This window comes from Haliaeetus albicilla, chromosome 20 (assembly GCF_947461875.1).
Source record: "Haliaeetus albicilla chromosome 20, bHalAlb1.1, whole genome shotgun sequence".
NCBI classification, from domain to species: Eukaryota; Metazoa; Chordata; class Aves; order Accipitriformes; family Accipitridae; genus Haliaeetus; species Haliaeetus albicilla.
In genome coordinates, this window is record NC_091502.1 from 4,607,284 (window position 1) to 4,624,897 (window position 17,614).

The 17,614-nt window shown below is 44.6% G+C and overlaps 1 protein-coding gene across 7 annotated transcripts in view; it reads right to left on the reverse strand.

Annotated features, from left to right (window-relative positions):
- The window catches only part of MTUS2 (microtubule associated scaffold protein 2), a 310,760-nt gene that overhangs the window by 12,938 nt on the left and 280,208 nt on the right, over positions 1-17,614 (reverse strand). For all 7 annotated transcript variants that reach the window (XM_069808064.1, XM_069808063.1, XM_069808065.1 and 4 more), the window contains 5 exons: positions 15,589-15,655; positions 9,653-9,867; positions 3,980-4,085; positions 2,079-2,152; positions 452-550 (listed from right to left, as the gene is read on the reverse strand). In XM_069808064.1, coding sequence (XP_069664165.1) covers positions 452-550; positions 2,079-2,152; positions 3,980-4,085; positions 9,653-9,867; positions 15,589-15,655 — 561 coding nt within the window. The remainder of the gene's footprint in view (positions 1-451; positions 551-2,078; positions 2,153-3,979; positions 4,086-9,652; positions 9,868-15,588; positions 15,656-17,614) is intronic.

A 17,614-nucleotide genomic window follows, 5' to 3' on the forward strand; every position in this document is an offset into this window, starting at 1 on the left:
CAGTTGAATGAATACTCCATCTGACAGGGCTGTCCCCTGCAAGTCCACAAAAAAATGCGGAAATACAAAGGATATCAAAGAAGTTGGTTCAGAAGGCACAAAAAAAGAAATCTAAATGTGAGAAGACAAAAAATAAAGAGAAAGGGGAAGAAGGGAAAGAAGAATAGACAGCAGTAAGGACATACTAGATGGATCTAATGAAATGTTTTGGAAACAGAGGTACAAATAAATGCTGGGTGAAAGAATAAAGAAAAAGAAGTAAAATCAGAAAGTGATGGATCTAGGCTAAGATTTCTGACTCCCCCTCAGAGCTCAAGATTTGGGGTCTCGGTTGGGACCTGCCCCCCTGTCCCTGGGGTGAGGATCCCATTGCTATCCACTGAATTGCAAGATGTGAGTCATACTTAGAAACACGTAGCTTGATGACCGTACAGTTACAGTTGCCATCTACCTTCAGTTGTTCCTCGGTGTTTTTCTTCAGAGCCTCTTCAAATCGGTCTGCTTTGGCCTTAAGAGATTGGTTCTGGAAGGTGAGGGTGTCTATCTGGTCCTGGAGGGGAGACACACCAATGAACACACCAACTGTGTTATCACCCCTCTTACATTCATACAAGTCATTCTGCACTGTAAAACCATGCGGGGAGCTGAACAAGGCTTAGAAACCTCTGCAAGGTGTATTTTTTACATAAGGCCACATGAACATCCGGTGAAGTTTTTGATAACCCAGTGCCTCAGGGAATCCTGAAATCCCTGCAGTGCCTGCAGCTGGCTGACACTGGCTGGCACTAGTTCATGAAATGTCTTTGATGCTAAATCACCCCATCGCCTTGGGCTGGATGAGAACGAGCATGTCCTTCCTTAAAAGAGCTGGCATTTATATCATGGGCATGAAAGAGATCATTTGTGCGGTCCCTGGAGTCTGAATGAGGTAGTAGATAGATACCCCATCCCTGCTTCCTTCACTTTTCTAGGCTTCTAACATGGTGTGACAATGAGTTAGTGGTGTGGACTTTTTAAATGATCGTCATTTCATCTCAGAGCTATACAGAGGAACAACATATTATTTTAAGTAATCATATTTCTGTTACAATGAGAGGCATTTTTGTTACCTCTCTAAAACATCTGTAAAAGCCACAGTTGCTGTGAAACTGGTATTCTTATCTTTCATTTATGTAATTTCTTGGCTGCAACACTACATCAGCGCTTATTGCAAAACTGCCGACATGCCTCGAACTGTCACAGCCGCATGAGGAAGGCCGTGACAGTTGCTGCGTGCAACAGTATGTGTTAGGGGTTTTAAAAATTGTAAGTCATCTCTGCCTATGAATCAAACAAAGCTTGCACTATTTGCTGTGGCATCTTTACTTGTTCACACAAGATTTCTGAACTTAGCATGAATCACAGGGGCATGCTTCTGCCCTCCGCTCCTTGGGATTTCTTCATCTAGAGAGTGAGAACAGCACGGAGTTATTAGAAGGACTGAAAAAGCCATGACGATCTTGAGCTTGGTGTTAAATAGTGGGATCTGGGAGATGTGATGTGCGTTGCCCTCCGGTGGGAATGGAGATATGTCTACACCATGGGACTGGCTCCCCAAAATTAAGGCAGAGGGGAAGCATTTAAAGCACAAGCACAGGGCCAGGCAGGGAGAGGTCAGCATTTCTGAGCCCTGGGGGTACCTGCCGGAGGGTACTGTGTAGACAAGGTGATGCTCACAGTCACCGCAGGTGCCAGAACCCTCCTCACTGTGCAGGGAAGAGCTCCAGTTTGCTCCTTGTGCTGGGCCAGCAGCCAGCAGGGTCAGAAGGACATTTCTTTGCTTTACCCAGCTGCCTTTTCCTCCCTTTAGGTTTGCCCTCTCTTTCAGATAGTTTGTATTTTGCTGAACCAGCCAAGGGGGAGGAAAAAAAAACACCTGAGGGTGCTGGGTCTCAGTTTGGAGAGGCAGAGGACAAGAGGTACTATAGCTGGTAAGAAACAACAGCCTGGTGTGCTGGCGGCTGGCAACGGGGCTGGGGCTGCCCCGTCGCTGCTCTGCAACATCATTACAGGGGTGGGAAAATAATGAAACTGCTAACCTGGAGTGACAGCCGCAGTTTTTCAAAATTCTCTTCTAATTGTGCCTTTTCCAGTTTGTGAGCAGTAGTCAGTTCTGGGGAAGATACACAGACATGACATTGCTAAGTGGAGTCCAGCAAACCAGGGTCCAAGAGCACAGACATCATGAGCCAAGTGCAATTTGGGATGAGGTTTTAGGGCATGGCGGTTGAGTAGGAAATTAGAAGTAATATGCTTTGTGACCTTAGGTGAATTGTTTTGAGGATCAGGATTTCCTAATCTTTCACTGGTTGCTGGTACCTCTGTTTCTACGTGACCAGGTTCTGATTTTTCAGAACTGCTCAGAATTCCCGGCACTTGGGGACTCTGATCTGAAAAGGGTCGGTCTGACAATGGGTCATTCACCAGTTCAGAGTGAGTATCCCCAAATCAAAGATTTTAAAATCAGATATATTTAAAAGCATGGGTTTCAATCTTATTGCGGAGATGGGGGGGGAGCAACTCAGATGCAAAAATGCAAATGACAGTGCCTCTCCAGGAGCTGTGGCAGATGACCTGTGAGGTTTATTCCATTAGTGAGACTGACAGAGCCCGAAGACAAAAAGGTCCTCTATTTATATTACATGATTTAAGGTTTCACTACTAGAACAACTCACCCTGGACTTAATAATAACCAAAAGTTTAATAACCAAAGTAAGTAGAATAAAGTTTAATCTCTAAACCAACGGCATCAAACTGTCAGCCAGTACAGTATTAGCATCTACCTTTTTAGTATACGGACCCTCTATTTTTTGTGTCTTTACCCCAACCCCATGGGGTTCTGCTCTCTAACCATTACTCATTAGCCACCATAACAGCAGAAATAATACCAATGCTTGATCTGCAGCTGCTGCAATGCCTCTTCCATGCACAGGAGGGCATTTCATACCCACACCAGGAGCAGGGAGCGCAAACTTCGGCTACCAGAGCCTTGATAAACCACAGCCAAGTTTTATCATCAGAAAATACTAACCAAAATGGACAGATAAGAATATCCTCAAGCAAGGAACAGCTTTGTTTTGTTTTTGTTTTCAAAACTGTATATGTTAATTTAAAAATGGTATGCTACATACCATCTCTGCCTATGAGGGAGGGGAATAGACTGTTCTCAGCTCACGTTATGCTCTGGACTGTGTGTCTAATTAAGACAGTGCAGAGCTGAGCAATATGGCTTTGGGGAAAGTTGTGGGAAACCTGCTACCGCTATTTAAAAATTAGACCCTGATGCTTATGTGTAAAAAAAAAAAAAAAGAGGGAGCTTGTACAGGTAACTGTTAAATGTCAGCTAAAGCATGTACAAAGACATGTATTTAGGTACTGAACTGGTAGGGAGGAAACAGCTCTATCTGCAGCACCAAATCCCATGGAAAAACCGTAACACAAAATAAAGATAACGGTGCTAAGGTGCAGATTTGTACCAGCGTGTGGCTTTGGCCTGCTCAGCATGGCCAGACTTTTGCCACTGAAAATGATGAGTCTTGTTTTTAGAAGCAGTGTAGGCATTTAAGCACCTAAATTCAGAGATGTTCAATGAGCTCTAGCCTCCTGAGCACCCGAGGATTAGGCTCTTCAGAAAGTCTATGTGTGAAGTGAGGTGGAATTTGGACTCTGTGTTCCATGACCCATGGAGAAAGCCTTATCTTTGGCCCAAAGACTCCTCAGATAGTCTCAGGTCCAAGTTAGATGCTGTACGCTCTGCACACAGTTCTCCCTCACCCCTAGCATGAACCTGGTGGTCCACCCCATGTGAAAGCACTAGGCCAACACCAATCTTCTGTATCATCTGCTCTGGAGGAAGAAAATCCAGGCTTACACAACCTCACTACCGTGCTAATTCCTGCTCTAGAATAGCTCTGTAGCCATTGGGTTGTCTTTGGCTTACCTTGAATCTTGCAGTCATTCTCATCCTGCAGTACCGTAATGGCGACTAAGTGGTTATTTTCCAATTGTAACATTGCAGCTTCATGTACAGCTGTGATATCTTCCACCTGTTCCAATGACAATGAATGGAGACATGGATACAGGATTAGACATGCTGTGGCACGCTGACAAGCCACTGCTAGAGAGCTCCAGTGAGCTGGAAACAGTAAAGGGATCTACTGAATGTGACACTTCCAGCACCTGAGCCAGCTTTATTCATTACGAAACAGGCATGTTGATGCCTTGAGTGGCAGTGTGTAGTCACTGCTGATAGTATTTTTGTTCTTTTAACTCAACAGTGCTAAAAGAGATACATAATAAAGCAAAAGGCCAAAAAGCCCTTAAGCGAAGAAGCCATTTATGAAATGCTCAGAAATCTCAACATTCCATTAATCTAAATTATATGACCCGACTCCCTCTAATGGTCAGATAAACATGCACAGTTCTGAACCATCCTGGTTTTTGTCTTCACGGCACTTTGCTGCAGTGATTTTTATTGTAAGGTCTTGAATTAACTTCCACAGAAAGTGCCTATGAATTATTCATAGTTGTAAAATATTTATTTCTAGAGAAACATTGAAATTATTATCAGTGGCCATGTAAAATGAAGTGCAATCTATCACACTTCTACTTGAAAAAGAGTATCCTACAAATTCATCAATACCCAAATTCCTATGTCCGTTTGATTCATGTATTTTGAGTCCGCATCCGATAAACTGATGAAAGACATGACAGCACCTTTTTCAGTGCAGACACAAGAGTTTTCAGGTTGGTGTGGAAGTAAGCAAGACAACAGTGAAGCCACAAAACTTTTTCCCTATCTCATATTGAGGCCAGAAAGAGGTCCTGATGCTGCAAACTGCCCAAGAAACGGCACCGCACACCACACTGCACACAGCCATCACGGGAGCTGGGGATGCAGCTGGAAGAGGACTGGGGGCAGCGGGTGTTCCTGTGCACCCGATGGGTTTGGGACTCCTTCCGTACATTGTTTGTTACTAGAGTTGGCTAAAGGCAAAGCGAGATTCTTAATGATGGTGTTTCGATATGCATCATTAAAGAAAATACAGTGAGAAGTGGTGATCAAGGTTAAGGCAGTGGTCCAGAGCAGTTTCCAAATGCAATGCATTGATTTGCTTTTCTGGGTTTTGTAATCACAGTGATCTTATTCCCTACATTTAACACATCTGTGACACCTGGCAATGCAGAAGATCAAGGATCAAACTATTTTATTTTTACAATGAAACAGCTGTTCATTGCAAAGTGATCTGACTTTAAATGTTTTTTTTGCTCACTCTTATGTTAAATACTGCAGCTGAGCATGTCTTGACTGGGATAAATGTTATTTCACTGCATTTAACTGTCAAACATATGTGTTAGATTACTCAACAGAAGCAAAATTTCCAACCGTATCGGAGAAAGCATGCTCTTAGAATGAAAGATAGGCATTTAACATGGAATTTAAAACTATCCAAACTCATTTTCGTAATCATGTGGGAGACAACTCAGTGGTGAAGAACCGTTTGCAAAACAACAGGGACTCAGCCTGCTGATACCTTGCATGAAGGAGTGGGGAAAGGGGGACTAGGTGACTCAATGGGCTACTAATGGGATAGGGACTATCACTTGACTTTTCCCAGATCACTACGTCCTTGTGTATGATGTCTGTGTGCTGAAACCTCATGAGCATTGCCGTGTTCTTTACCTCGCCTTTGCTTAAGTCTTTATGCATACTCTAATTGCTTCTCAGCTGAGCAGCACCCCATAGGAATGATTACGCTCAACTCCAGTGTCTTCAGAAGGTGAAGGGGTCTCCTTTCACTGCCACCATTCTTGGCAGGTTATTTATCTGTAAAGCCAATTAAATATGTTCCAAATGGTCTGCAGGGATTTTTCTGTCTTCTGTGTGTTTCATATCCACATCCCAAATGACTGTTTTTAATCTTCCAGTGTGACCTCCTGTCTGCAGTATTTCGTAGCAATTTTTCATAGCAGATCGTCTACTTGGCACCGGGAAGCAGATCTCTTGGATGCTAATTCCAACTTCACCACTAACTTACTTTATAGGCTTGATCAACTCATTTAACCCGTGTTATGGTTATTTCTGGCTATAAAAAGAAGCTTAGGTGGGATTTTTAAGGCTTAATACAGTAAAATAAAGAGGAGGCTCTAGTGGGAGGAGTTCAGTAAATTGGTGGACAAAACAGCTTGAGCTGTGCAGCTTGAGCAAGAAACACTGGCAAGCTTTGCAATTTTGCCCTTAGCTGCAAGGAAATATGAGAAATATTGGGACACATTGGCACACGTGACCGGTCTGTGAGGAGTTTGTCTCTCATGCTCTGCTATGCTGAAAGAGCTACCTCACCTCCTCAGAGGCAGTTGAACCTCCAAAACCTGACAACTGTGTATCCAAAGAAACAACAGCTGTCTGATATTAAACTAAACGGTGACTATGGCAATACAGTGTGGAAGAATAAGTTGTGACTGGAAACCATGAAAGTGGGATGACTACCTTCCAAATTAAATGCGTGGACACAGAAATACATGCAGATCCATGGTTAAAAGGATTTTGCTATTGTTATTGCCTTCATGAATGCAAGCTCAAATCCCCCCCCCCCAGATGGACAGCTCAAGGACAAGGCTTTTCTCATGTCCAGCGTAAGAGCTCTTTAGCTCATGGGTTAGGTGCCTCTGCACAAATGCTGGCTGGTACCAGCACCAGCACAGCAGTGTCAGAGCTCAACAACTCTGGTCCCTTGAGCAGGCTTGCTGGTTTTGGCATGCTCTGAGCCGGGTGCTTCTCCTCTTCCTCTGAGCAGGGAGAGGAAGAACCAGAGGATTACAAACCCTTTGGGTCAGCAGCTGTTATGGATCCTTATTTCTCACGCACCTTGGTTCTTAGATTAACAAAGTTAGTCCTTTTCCTTGGCCAAGAAATATTGTTGGTGAGCAGCTTTCCAACCTGGCCCGTGAGCCTCCTCCAATCCAAGAGTGCTCAAGACAGGATGGCTGTACGACAGAGTAGGAATTCAAAGGGAAAACCTGCTAAAACTCATCATGAGAGGCTAATGGAACCATGGATTGAAAAGATGGGCTTAAACTCTGAGATACTAGGATCACAGCAGCACTTTCAAAGCAGCGGAGAGAAATGTTTGTGTTATCTTCAGTAATTCAGGGAACAAAGAGCTCTGGAGCAAACCAAAGGGCTGGAGGAGAGAGAACTATTTGCCCCACGGAGGGAAAGATGTGTTTCCATTGCTCCTCTGTGGTGATGAATAGAATCACAACAGATGAGAATCTGAAAAAAACCCAGTATACCTCTAGTCAAGTCCTATGGTGACCTATATCACCTTTTCTTGCACTGATCAACTTGAGGGGAAAAAAACCCACCATCTATTCTTGTGGTCCTGGGAGCTTGCAGAAACACTTCAAAGAGTAGCAGAGATAAGCCATAAACTATCTTAGCAAAAAATTAACTTGCGGAACAAATTCCTTCACAAATGCTAATGCCTGGTCATCCAGGAGAGGTAAGGCTTGCGGCTAAAGCTAATATCTTCTACTAGGCAAACTGACACACTGACACAGGGGAAGGAAAAAGAAAAAACAAGGCTCTTGGGAACACCACCCCTCCTTCATATCAGAAAGCAAAGCAGAAAATTTGAGGGGCATTGCAAGAAAACCACCTTGCATAAACTGAAATGAGAACCAGAACACATGGCTCAGCACAGCTTATAAGCATTTACAGAGAAAGATTTTGAAAAATATGGTTTAGAACACAAAAACCCTGTTTGACAGCACCTTTCAATGCATCTTTGAAAATCAATGCACTGACAGAAAAAGGTAATTTGTCCAGGACAAAACAGCCCAGTCACATTAAAACCTTTATCAAACCAAATGGCACTGTGGTACCCAGGTGTCATGGTTTCACCACGCAGCCACTCACTCACTCACTCCTCCCTGCCCCGCTCCAGTGGGATGGGGAGGAGAATCAGAAAGGAGAAAAGAAGAAAAATAAACGGAACCTTGTGGGTTGAGATAAGGACAATTTACTGGGACAACACCTCGGTTTGTATTTGCACTCCCATCCCAGGAGTGTTTTACAGTACATCAAGTACAGGCAGTAAATGGTAGCGTTTGTCTTTTTAAAAATAGTTCACCTTAAAGACAGCGGGCTGCCGTCTCTGCTGTGCCGTGTTGGTGCTCTCTTCTCCCCTGAGCTCAGCACCAGCTAGCCCCTTTGACTGGCTCCTGGATGTCTCAGCTATGGCTGCACCGTGCTAGACCAGCCTTTACCTCTTAAATGGTCTAAGTTAGCTTGGGCACAGGCTCTGCTGATGGAGCTGGTTTGCTCCTGAGCCCACAGCTAGTGCTGTCATCGTCCTTGGGAACTGCATGGGGCATGCCTGCGTGCTGCACCCCGCTGCAGCCCCTGCCGTCAGCCCCGCTCCCTGGGCACGAGCAGGGGGGAGCAGCAGCTCTGGAGCCTCGGCCACAGGCTCCTGCTTCAGGCAGCAGCCCCGGAATGCGCACTGGAGATACCCTGAGATACAGAGCATGCAGTCATAAAACCTTCTCCTCCACCTTTGGTCACATCCATCCATCTCACAGACCACACCTGCACTGCACTGTTGCTGCCAATTTACATTGTCTCAGAGAGTGAAAAATTCACCCCCCACTACCCCCAGCTGTGCTGGGCATTGGCAAAATCCCCAGGTTGGAGGGAGCGATGCTGACAAAGAGCGGGGGCTGTTGGCTGGGCTCACGTTTTGCAGACAACTGGCCCTTGCGCTGCATCGTCTGAGTGGCATACCCACAGCAGCGGGGACCGCGGCGTGTCAAAGCCTGATGGCACAGATTGCAGAGTTCGCCTGAGTGTGGCAGATACTCGTTTGAGAAAAGCCCTCACGAACTGTGGTGCTGGGCAATGGGTAAGAGTTGCAGCTGGAAAAATCAATCAGAACTGTATCCGCTGATCGCTGAATGCAAAATGAGAAAAGGCCAGGTAAATTGCCATAATCCAGAGCAAGGTGTTCTGCCACCAGGTGAGAGGTGCCTATAGGTGAGTTACAGTGCTTGTTTACTCCAGCTGTTAAAAATAAGACTAAAGTAGCTGCATGTTAGAGTATTCCTACCTACATACAGAAAGCAAAGCAAGGAGAAACACTTGGGACGTACAATCTAAGCGATTAGACTGAACAGTGGAGCAGAAGTCAGGGAACCCGGAGTGTATTACCTGCCTGATGTTTAGGCTATATGTTGCATGGGCCCTATAGCTTCACAGTACTGCCCTTTAACTAGCATTGCAAATAACGATGAGCAGGGCTCTGATGGCCTTACCTGTGTTGAGCAGATTCTTGTTCAACCCTTGGTTTCGTATAAATTGACTACAATAGGTGGGTTGGGGAGCAAGTATGCATGGGGAGCAGAGCTAGTCTTAATATTTGTGTTGTAAAACATCCAGAAGCATGCGAAGACAAGACATGGCAATGTAATGTACTACTGTGCAGAAATACCAATAGGAATAATAGGGAGAAAAAGCAGTAAAGATAGTCAGGAATACCCGAACAGGAACATTACCTGAACCCACTCAGTACTGGCATGGTCTACTCTTCAAAGGGAACAGGCAGAGACTGACCTGATCCTGATGCTGCAATTGGACTTGCTCCAGCTGCAGCCGGTGCTGTTCCTGCAGGCTCTCCTTCTTGGTGTTGTATTCCTCCTGCAGCCGCTGCTCCAGCACCTGCAGCTCCTCCTGCTGCCGCCTGCAAAGCTGCTTCACCTCCTCCTCGAAGCATCTCTCCAGCTCCTCCTTCTCGCTCTGTAGTTTCTTCCATCTCACTGTGTTGAGGGCTGTGGAGACAAGACCATACAGTCACGCTCTGAACTCCTCAAGAGCAATCACTGGCATCGGATCTGTTTGTACAGCACCGAGCACGGTGGTTCTCGACGACTCTGGGGCTGCTGTGAATCTCGGACATCAACAAGCTCTCGCTATCTCTTCTCTCTGTCCCGCTCTCACACACTCATACACACATGCATTTGTTTAAATAGAGGCACTGGCAGAGGATGCAAAAGCCCGTGCAAAACTGGGGTCTGATGAAGTATTATAATAATAATAATAATAATAATAATAGTAGCAGGGAACTCCATGGACCTGCAGGGTGACTGGATGTCCCCTCCTGGCCAGCACAGTCTTGGATCTACAAATCGAGGCTTTGGGGCTTTTACTTTGCCTTGGATATAAGAAACAGCATGTGAGACGATCACTTGACACAAAGCCTTTCAACTGGGATACAAGATTTTTCTTACCTCCTTCTCTCAAGCCACAGTCTTGGCTAAGTCCCCGCTTCCAGTGATGTGCCAGGAAGGCACAAGGTGCCTGGGCTTTCCAGGCGCGTCCTGTGCATGTTATGCAGGGGGGGGTGATTGGCCACTTGACCAGGAAAAGGAGATGCATCTCATACATCCCATTTTCCAACTGTTAGAAGCTGCTCACGCCATAAACCTGCCTTTTGCACCAGCTCCGTCGAGGACCTCTTATTAACGCATACTTGCTTATAATATCTTTATATTCTAATACTATCTTGTGTGCTTCATGGAATCAGAGAGCGCAAATGAGAGGCTGGTACTGAAGACAATCAGAAAACGTGAAATTTTTAGTCCTGTGAACTAGCCCAGTGACCATGTCTCTGAATTCACAACCATGACTACAACTAGTTTCAGGAGGTGCAACTCCAACAGTTCCATCAAGTCAAGGATATTCAGTCTCTTTCCACCTATATTGTTCCCTGGGTCCCAGGACAGCAGTGTCACGAACACTGTGTCCTCAGCCCTTTGCTTTGCTAAAGAAAGGTTGCAATCAATCCAGATATTGAAGACCTGATGCAAGTTGGACAAGGTCAGCCAGACTACATTTAGAGAGCAAGTTTGCTCACTTACAAAGATCTAACAGGTAAGAAGTGATTAAAATCATCATGACCATAACATCCAGAACAACACTAGGGAAGAAGAGATGTGTTTTTAATGGCACTGCTAGACCTTCTTTCTAATTTGGACCCATAGGTGGTTTAGAAAAATGATCACCTCTTGAATATACCATCTGTATTAGCCACTCATCCTTCCTTTGCCTTTCACAATGCACGTGCCATGCACAAACCTGTATGGTGTTGTAAATCAGTGAACTGGAAGCAGCTGTCTCCCTGGGTAGACAACTTCTGATTGCTTCAAAACCATATCTATCCTATGACCATATCTTTGCTCAATTCCTGGCAACCCCCCCCCCCATGTTTTCCTGTCTCTTTCTACTATGGTATCAGACTGTGCTCTTTTTTTTTTTTCAGGATAGCAACAGTTTGTCAAAGTTACCTTACTGCTGTGACCACAGCTCATGCTAGGTGTACCCATGCAAGGTAGTTTGGGCACCCAAGCTAACCATCCCCTTCCCCACATAGCTATTTTTCACCCTGTTTAGAGCTCTGCTTCCACCCTTACTGGACACCAATATGCAGACTTGCTGAGTATGTCCAGACAGATATCACTACTGGGGTCCTGTTCTTATCCTGAGGTTTTCTGGAGCATTAAGAGGTACTCTGTGTCCCTTTCAAGCTTTCTGCTCCTTACAGAAAGAGAGAAAGTGAGCCTGAACCAGTGAGCTTAGCACCGCAGCAACGGCACATAGGAAGCTTTCCCACCTGCCTGCCTCATACCCAAAATGAAACGGTGCAGTTTATATGGACATTAGCTGAAATGTCTTGTCTTCTGGCAGTTTGGATTATAGCTCTAAACCCTCTCTCTTGCTTTGTGATTTTTTATTTTCTTTGGCATGCAAAGCAATCCCTGAGCTGGAGGACAAGGGGCAACGCTTGCAGCTCTGTGTTCAGTAGAATTCAAACTTACTCAAGCTTTAAATTGGAGCTATAATCAACTCCGTCTCTCTCCAGCCTCTCTAATGAGATTACCCAGCACACAGGGAGGGCTGGGCAATGAAATGACATGATCTAAGCAAAAGAAAATCCATCTGAAACACTTTCTGTAACCTGAAACACAAAACTATTCGCATCTTGCAAATCAAGCCCTGACGCAGGTGCAAGATGGAGGGAAGAGGAAAGCAGGGGAAGAGTGTCTGCATGGCACGTTCCTCACACACCCAAAAATGCTACTGGAGGCAGAAAATGAGGCCATTTCCCAGGAAATTTGCCCTACTGAATATCAAACACCTCTAATTAGAAGGAGTGATCCCTACGACAGTCTCTCAGACTGAGACAAATGAGGCTAAGGACCGAAGTGGTGAGGAAAGACTGAATCTCTTCTTAGACAGGAGATGGACCTTTGGGCTTGGCTCTACTGGGACAGGAGTAGCAGAAGGTGACACCTGTGCAGCCCAATACAAGGTCTGTGGCTCCCTTACCCAGATGGGGAGCAAAGGAGCACGTAATTCTGACACTTAATTTCCATGAGTTTGAAGGGAAACAGCTGGTGTTAAAACCTCTTTACTCCAGGAGTCTCACTGTTGCAGCTGAAAAGTGCTTATATTTATAATTTGTCAAGATGGGTGTCTTGAGTGTAGAATGATTGCTTGTCATGTTTTTTCTAGCCTTGGCATTTCTAGCAAAATACATGAGCAAATCTTATTGCATAAAATAACAAGTCCCTCAGCGTTTGTAGAAGCCACATTCCTCCTCAGGGCTGGGAAGGGAGAAGCACTTTCCTATTTCACTGCATGCTGGTTTCAGATGAGGTGTGATAATTCACAGCAGTGCTGGGGGTAAAGGTGGACAGTGTTATCTGAACCTAAATATTTTGCCTGGCTCCAGAAGGATGCAGGTCTCCCTAGGCTGTTTTACACATGCTTCATCACTGCTATTGCTTCAGCAGTGATTTTATTTTATTTTATTTACCAAAAGATACTTCCTTAAAAATATATTCTGACTTTTCTGAACAGTGGATTATACCTCGCAGTTTCATTGCTTTGTATAGCAGAATCCTGCAGTTTCTGTTGAAGTTCACAAAAACTGTGTGCTTTCAAAACCAAGCGCATTCAGCACCTAAATCAGAATTCTGAATTAGAGCTATTGCCTAAACAACTAAATCTTGGACACACTGCCTGTATCAACCCTGGCTAGTCCAGCCTTGTTTTACTGATTCATCCAGGCATTTGCATCAGTGAGTCTGACATGGTGAATTTACACATGAGAAATCAGGAATTTCTGACCAACACCCATACTGTTTAACTAGACTGGTTATTTTTAAATTAAAGAGAGACTACTTATCAAAGTGACTGAGACAAGTCAGAACTACAAATTGGTTGTAGTTAAAATAACATGCTCTGTAGATTTTCCCTAAATTTCTTCATAGAATCACCTATGATTGCTGTTGCCAAATAAATGACTGTTTCGTTCTTTATTTGCATAAAGCTTGGTGGTATATGTACAATATTGTACAACATACAAATTCATCTGATAGTGAGACCAAAATAACCCTTAGTTTTATCATTTTCTTCCAAAGGAAAAGAGACTGTCCAGCAGTTTTTGACTTACACTGAAAACCATAAACATTCACCTTCTATAGGTATGGATACATACCAGGATCTGTACTGCTGATGAATTTTTTCACATCCTGCTGGAGTGCAATACCTGCACATGTTCATCTTTTTGCCCATCTCTCCTGGGAGTCCTTCTAGATGAGCATGTTGTGTCTCAGGGTTGTACAGAAAGGATTACCTCCAACCAGCAGGACAGATCACTAGCCACCCCTGTCACTCCTAAACAGCCTCTGCTCAGCATCTCAGCGTCTCCCAGAGTGGTGGCTTGCTCAGGAAGAGGTGGCCTGGGTCCTTTCCAGTACACGGACCACAGGACCACCAAGGAAAGGACTATCTCACACCATCTTTCCCCTCGCTGAGAAAGAAAGCACATACACATCTATGGCTGATCTCCCTTCTGAAGCAGTACAGCTCAGCTAAGACTTCAGACAGCTTTTCTGGAGTATTTGGGGGTTTATCCAAAACTCTCTCCATGTACTCCATCAGGACTCAGTTTTGCGCAGAGGAGGTATCTGTTGCTGCATGCACAAGAGCAATGGCAAGGGCAGGCAGTGCAGCGATCTCCTGCGACCGAACATGCTGCTCTGTGACCCCCAAACAGGCAGTCGGTTACATCCCTGGCAAAGTTCTCCAGCAAAACCACCACTGATTTGTACTCACTTCAGCTGTACAAACATGGTGTAAATGGAAGCAGAGCTCTTTTATCTCCAGCACTGTACCTCTCTTCCCTTCCCATGTCGCTGCCACTTCCAAAAGCACTCATGAAAATGAGCAAACCCAACTCGCTAGAAAGAGGCAGGGCTTTTAAATGAGAAGTGGATATTCAGTGGAAATCTTCAGATGTGCCCCACCTAAAGAATGCACCGGTAGTGACAACTCCTCTGTGAGAGCTGTGGAGATGCAGAGGATGGATGCAGGCAGGCAGGGAATAACTGGAAATGCTGTTTTGCTATTGCTGTAGTATTCTTTGGTCATAGGGACAGTAAAGCTCTCTATGAAATGATGATTTCAGATGAGCACAAGCTGTTGGGCATCGAAAAGGGCCATGCTCAGCTTTTCTGCAGGGGGTTGTCTTAGACAAGGTGAAGACGAAGCACAGGGAGGATCTGCAGTTCCGACCACCACACAGGGGTTTGGCCTGAGCCCCTCTTTGCGAACCAAGTCACCCTCCTGCCACGTGCTTAATGTGTGACCCAGCAACGGGGCTCCCACATGCAGGGAAAGCTGAGAGGTCCCCCCTGCTCACAGCTCCAGTCATCAGCGGTTCCAACAGCTTTTTGTACTCAGGGTGTCCCCTGCCCCAGTGGTCCTCCCACCAGAAGCCCTTCCTCCTCTCCATTTGCCCTGGGGTAGATGAACCCAACATCGTTCTGGGGAGATTTAAGCCAAAAAGAACTCAGCCTGTTGGCTAAAGCCAGTGCAAAAGCCCATCTTCTCTCTCAAGAGTTGCACGTCTTTACACCCTCCCTGTCTGTCCCGTCTAGATCAGAAACCAAACGGGAGAAGTGGTGCATGCAGATACACGGGGAATACACAGACCGAATGGGACATGTTGCTTTTGCTGTCTTTCAACCACGAAGAGACCTTAGAGATATTAATAAGCAAGTTCTGAGCTTATTGTCCTTCCGTTTGTAGCCAAGCTGCAAAACATGCAAAGGTACTTAAGTAAGGAATGCATTCCCAGTCACCGTGCACCACAACAGTCCCAGGTTCCTGCTTCTCGGCACGCTATGCTTTCTCCTTGCCAGCGGTGGCACATAGTTTAAGAACGGAAGCTACGGATTTATGAAGAACAATTTGTCTAGTAAAGAGGATGCACGACTAGCTCCGGTGTGTGTGGTGATGGACCCATCGCCACAACAGAAAGGTAAAATCACGGTTCCCTGCAAAGCCACAAAACCCCTCCCCACTGGGCTTCAGAGGACACTTCATCACATGCGTGCAGGTTCCCTAGGATCAGTCACAGGGAATAACTGCTTGTGTGTAAAGTGAGAAAATCACTTTGTTGTTACTTTGCTTGTACTACTTACCAACTTCATTCCTGATCTTTGCAAGCTCGACTCCTAACTCCTTTATTTTCACAAGGGCATTTTCATTCTGTTTAAGGAAAAAAAGAGAGAAATATGTATAGTCCCCAGGTTTGTCCCAGATAAGCACTTTCACATGTTCATTTAGTAAAGCAGATTAGATTGATTCCTCAGATATTTTTTTTTTTTTGGGGGGGGGGGGGGGATTATAATGAACTCATTCAGGTTTTAAATCAAGCTTAGGAGCCACGACTCACTAGCTACAAATACCTTGTATCTCTGTGAATACATGTACACACACTCATGTGCACAGGACAACACAGAATACTCTATTTACTCCTACGTGTCTAAAAAGACATTTGCATTTTTATATCATTTTATGTTCAATATGTGTACCATTTATGGCTGAACTGCATGTACAAGATAGTTTTATTAATTCTGTTAAAACACTTTCATCTATTTATGCCTGCATTTAACCACCTCTAAACATAGTAAAATGCTCACACAGTCAAATTTGCAGAGCCGACTACTGTACTTACACCATTCTAGGCATGGCAGACATACCCATACAGACACCACTAATGGTCTGATGTTCATGCCTATTTCCACATTTATTTCTGGGATTTTATTGTCTGTAAAGAGCAAGAGCTCCTTTCCTCAACCTGTCTCAAAAGAAATCTGAATAGTTAAGGAATTAAAGCAGATGAGTTGGCCAAAGGAAAACGAAAACATATTTACATTAACACTGCTAGGGTGCTATTACTAAAATGCAAGGACTTTGACAGCAGATATCTCATGAGTGCTGTGCAAACTGACAAAGTTCGGTGTAGTACAGTAAATCCCAGCATAATGGTTCAAGTATAAAGGCACTTTAAATTGGAATGTATCCTGAATCACATTAGGAAGAAGATAAAGGAACGCATCCTGCTGGGAAGATCACTGATGATTAGGAAAACTAGATCAGACCACTATAAATATGTCCCAGGTTAGAAAAGGCCAAGAATCTTTAAAGGACACTACAGAAAAATTGTATTCAAGAGAAAAGGCAGTGTAGTAGCAAATGGAATTTAAAGGACTCCTAAAGTAAATCTTTCAGTAATAAGCAAGCAAGGCTAATAAAAACCTAGGACACAGAAAGGAGTCGTTCGGCAGCAAGATACATAGCAGATAGGATAGCAAATTAGTACTGTCTTACCAAAATGAAAGTGGAAAAAAAAAGATTTCAGAGCTTAATGTTTCTGTTTATTTTTCCTGCATCTAATTTTTAACTCTGTTAGAAATGACACAACAGCTTTATGTTTGGTAATACCAGGAAATTGGAATCTTGAATTTAAATTAATCCTTTACACACTGCCCTTTTGGGATGATTTCTACCAGAACCAAGAGACACACTTTCCAGAAAGTTTTGCTGTAAACAGAGTGATTAACTGAGCTGATTTGAGAGCCTTGGGTGCCTGAGAAGACCCAGGCGATGCGGGCATTTTTCTTACTCAGTTATGGGAAGAAGCCAGGCACGCAAGGCTGGGCTCCTCCAAACAGCCAGCTCCATACACTGCTGAGTAATGCACAGGGGTTGTGTGCCAGGACTGCAGAGTCCCCAGTCCTGACCGACTGCGTTAGGTTCAGAATAAAATGGAGTGGGTTGGTTTGGCGTTGTTTGGGTTTTTTTAATTAGTATAAAAGCTATGAAAAAAACAAAAAGGTCCGGATCAATACAGCTTGGTATGTTAAAAAAAACATAGCCCTTCACTCAGATTCTCAAACCAGCATTCTTACAAAGATAAGGTTTCCCCTTTTGGAGAATACCACTGCATCTGCCCATACCGTCTGTTTAACTCACTGGAGTCATTTTAAGAAGTGTTCTTGACAGATTGCCAGGACTGCTGCCCTTGAAGGCGTGTGCACGGGGATATACTGGATACGGGGCTTGCAGATGGGAAGCACCCACTCAAATTACCAGCTCCCACTATTTGAAACAAAAGCCATTTAAAGCAAGGGAGCTCTGTACAAATCATTGCCAGCACCTACA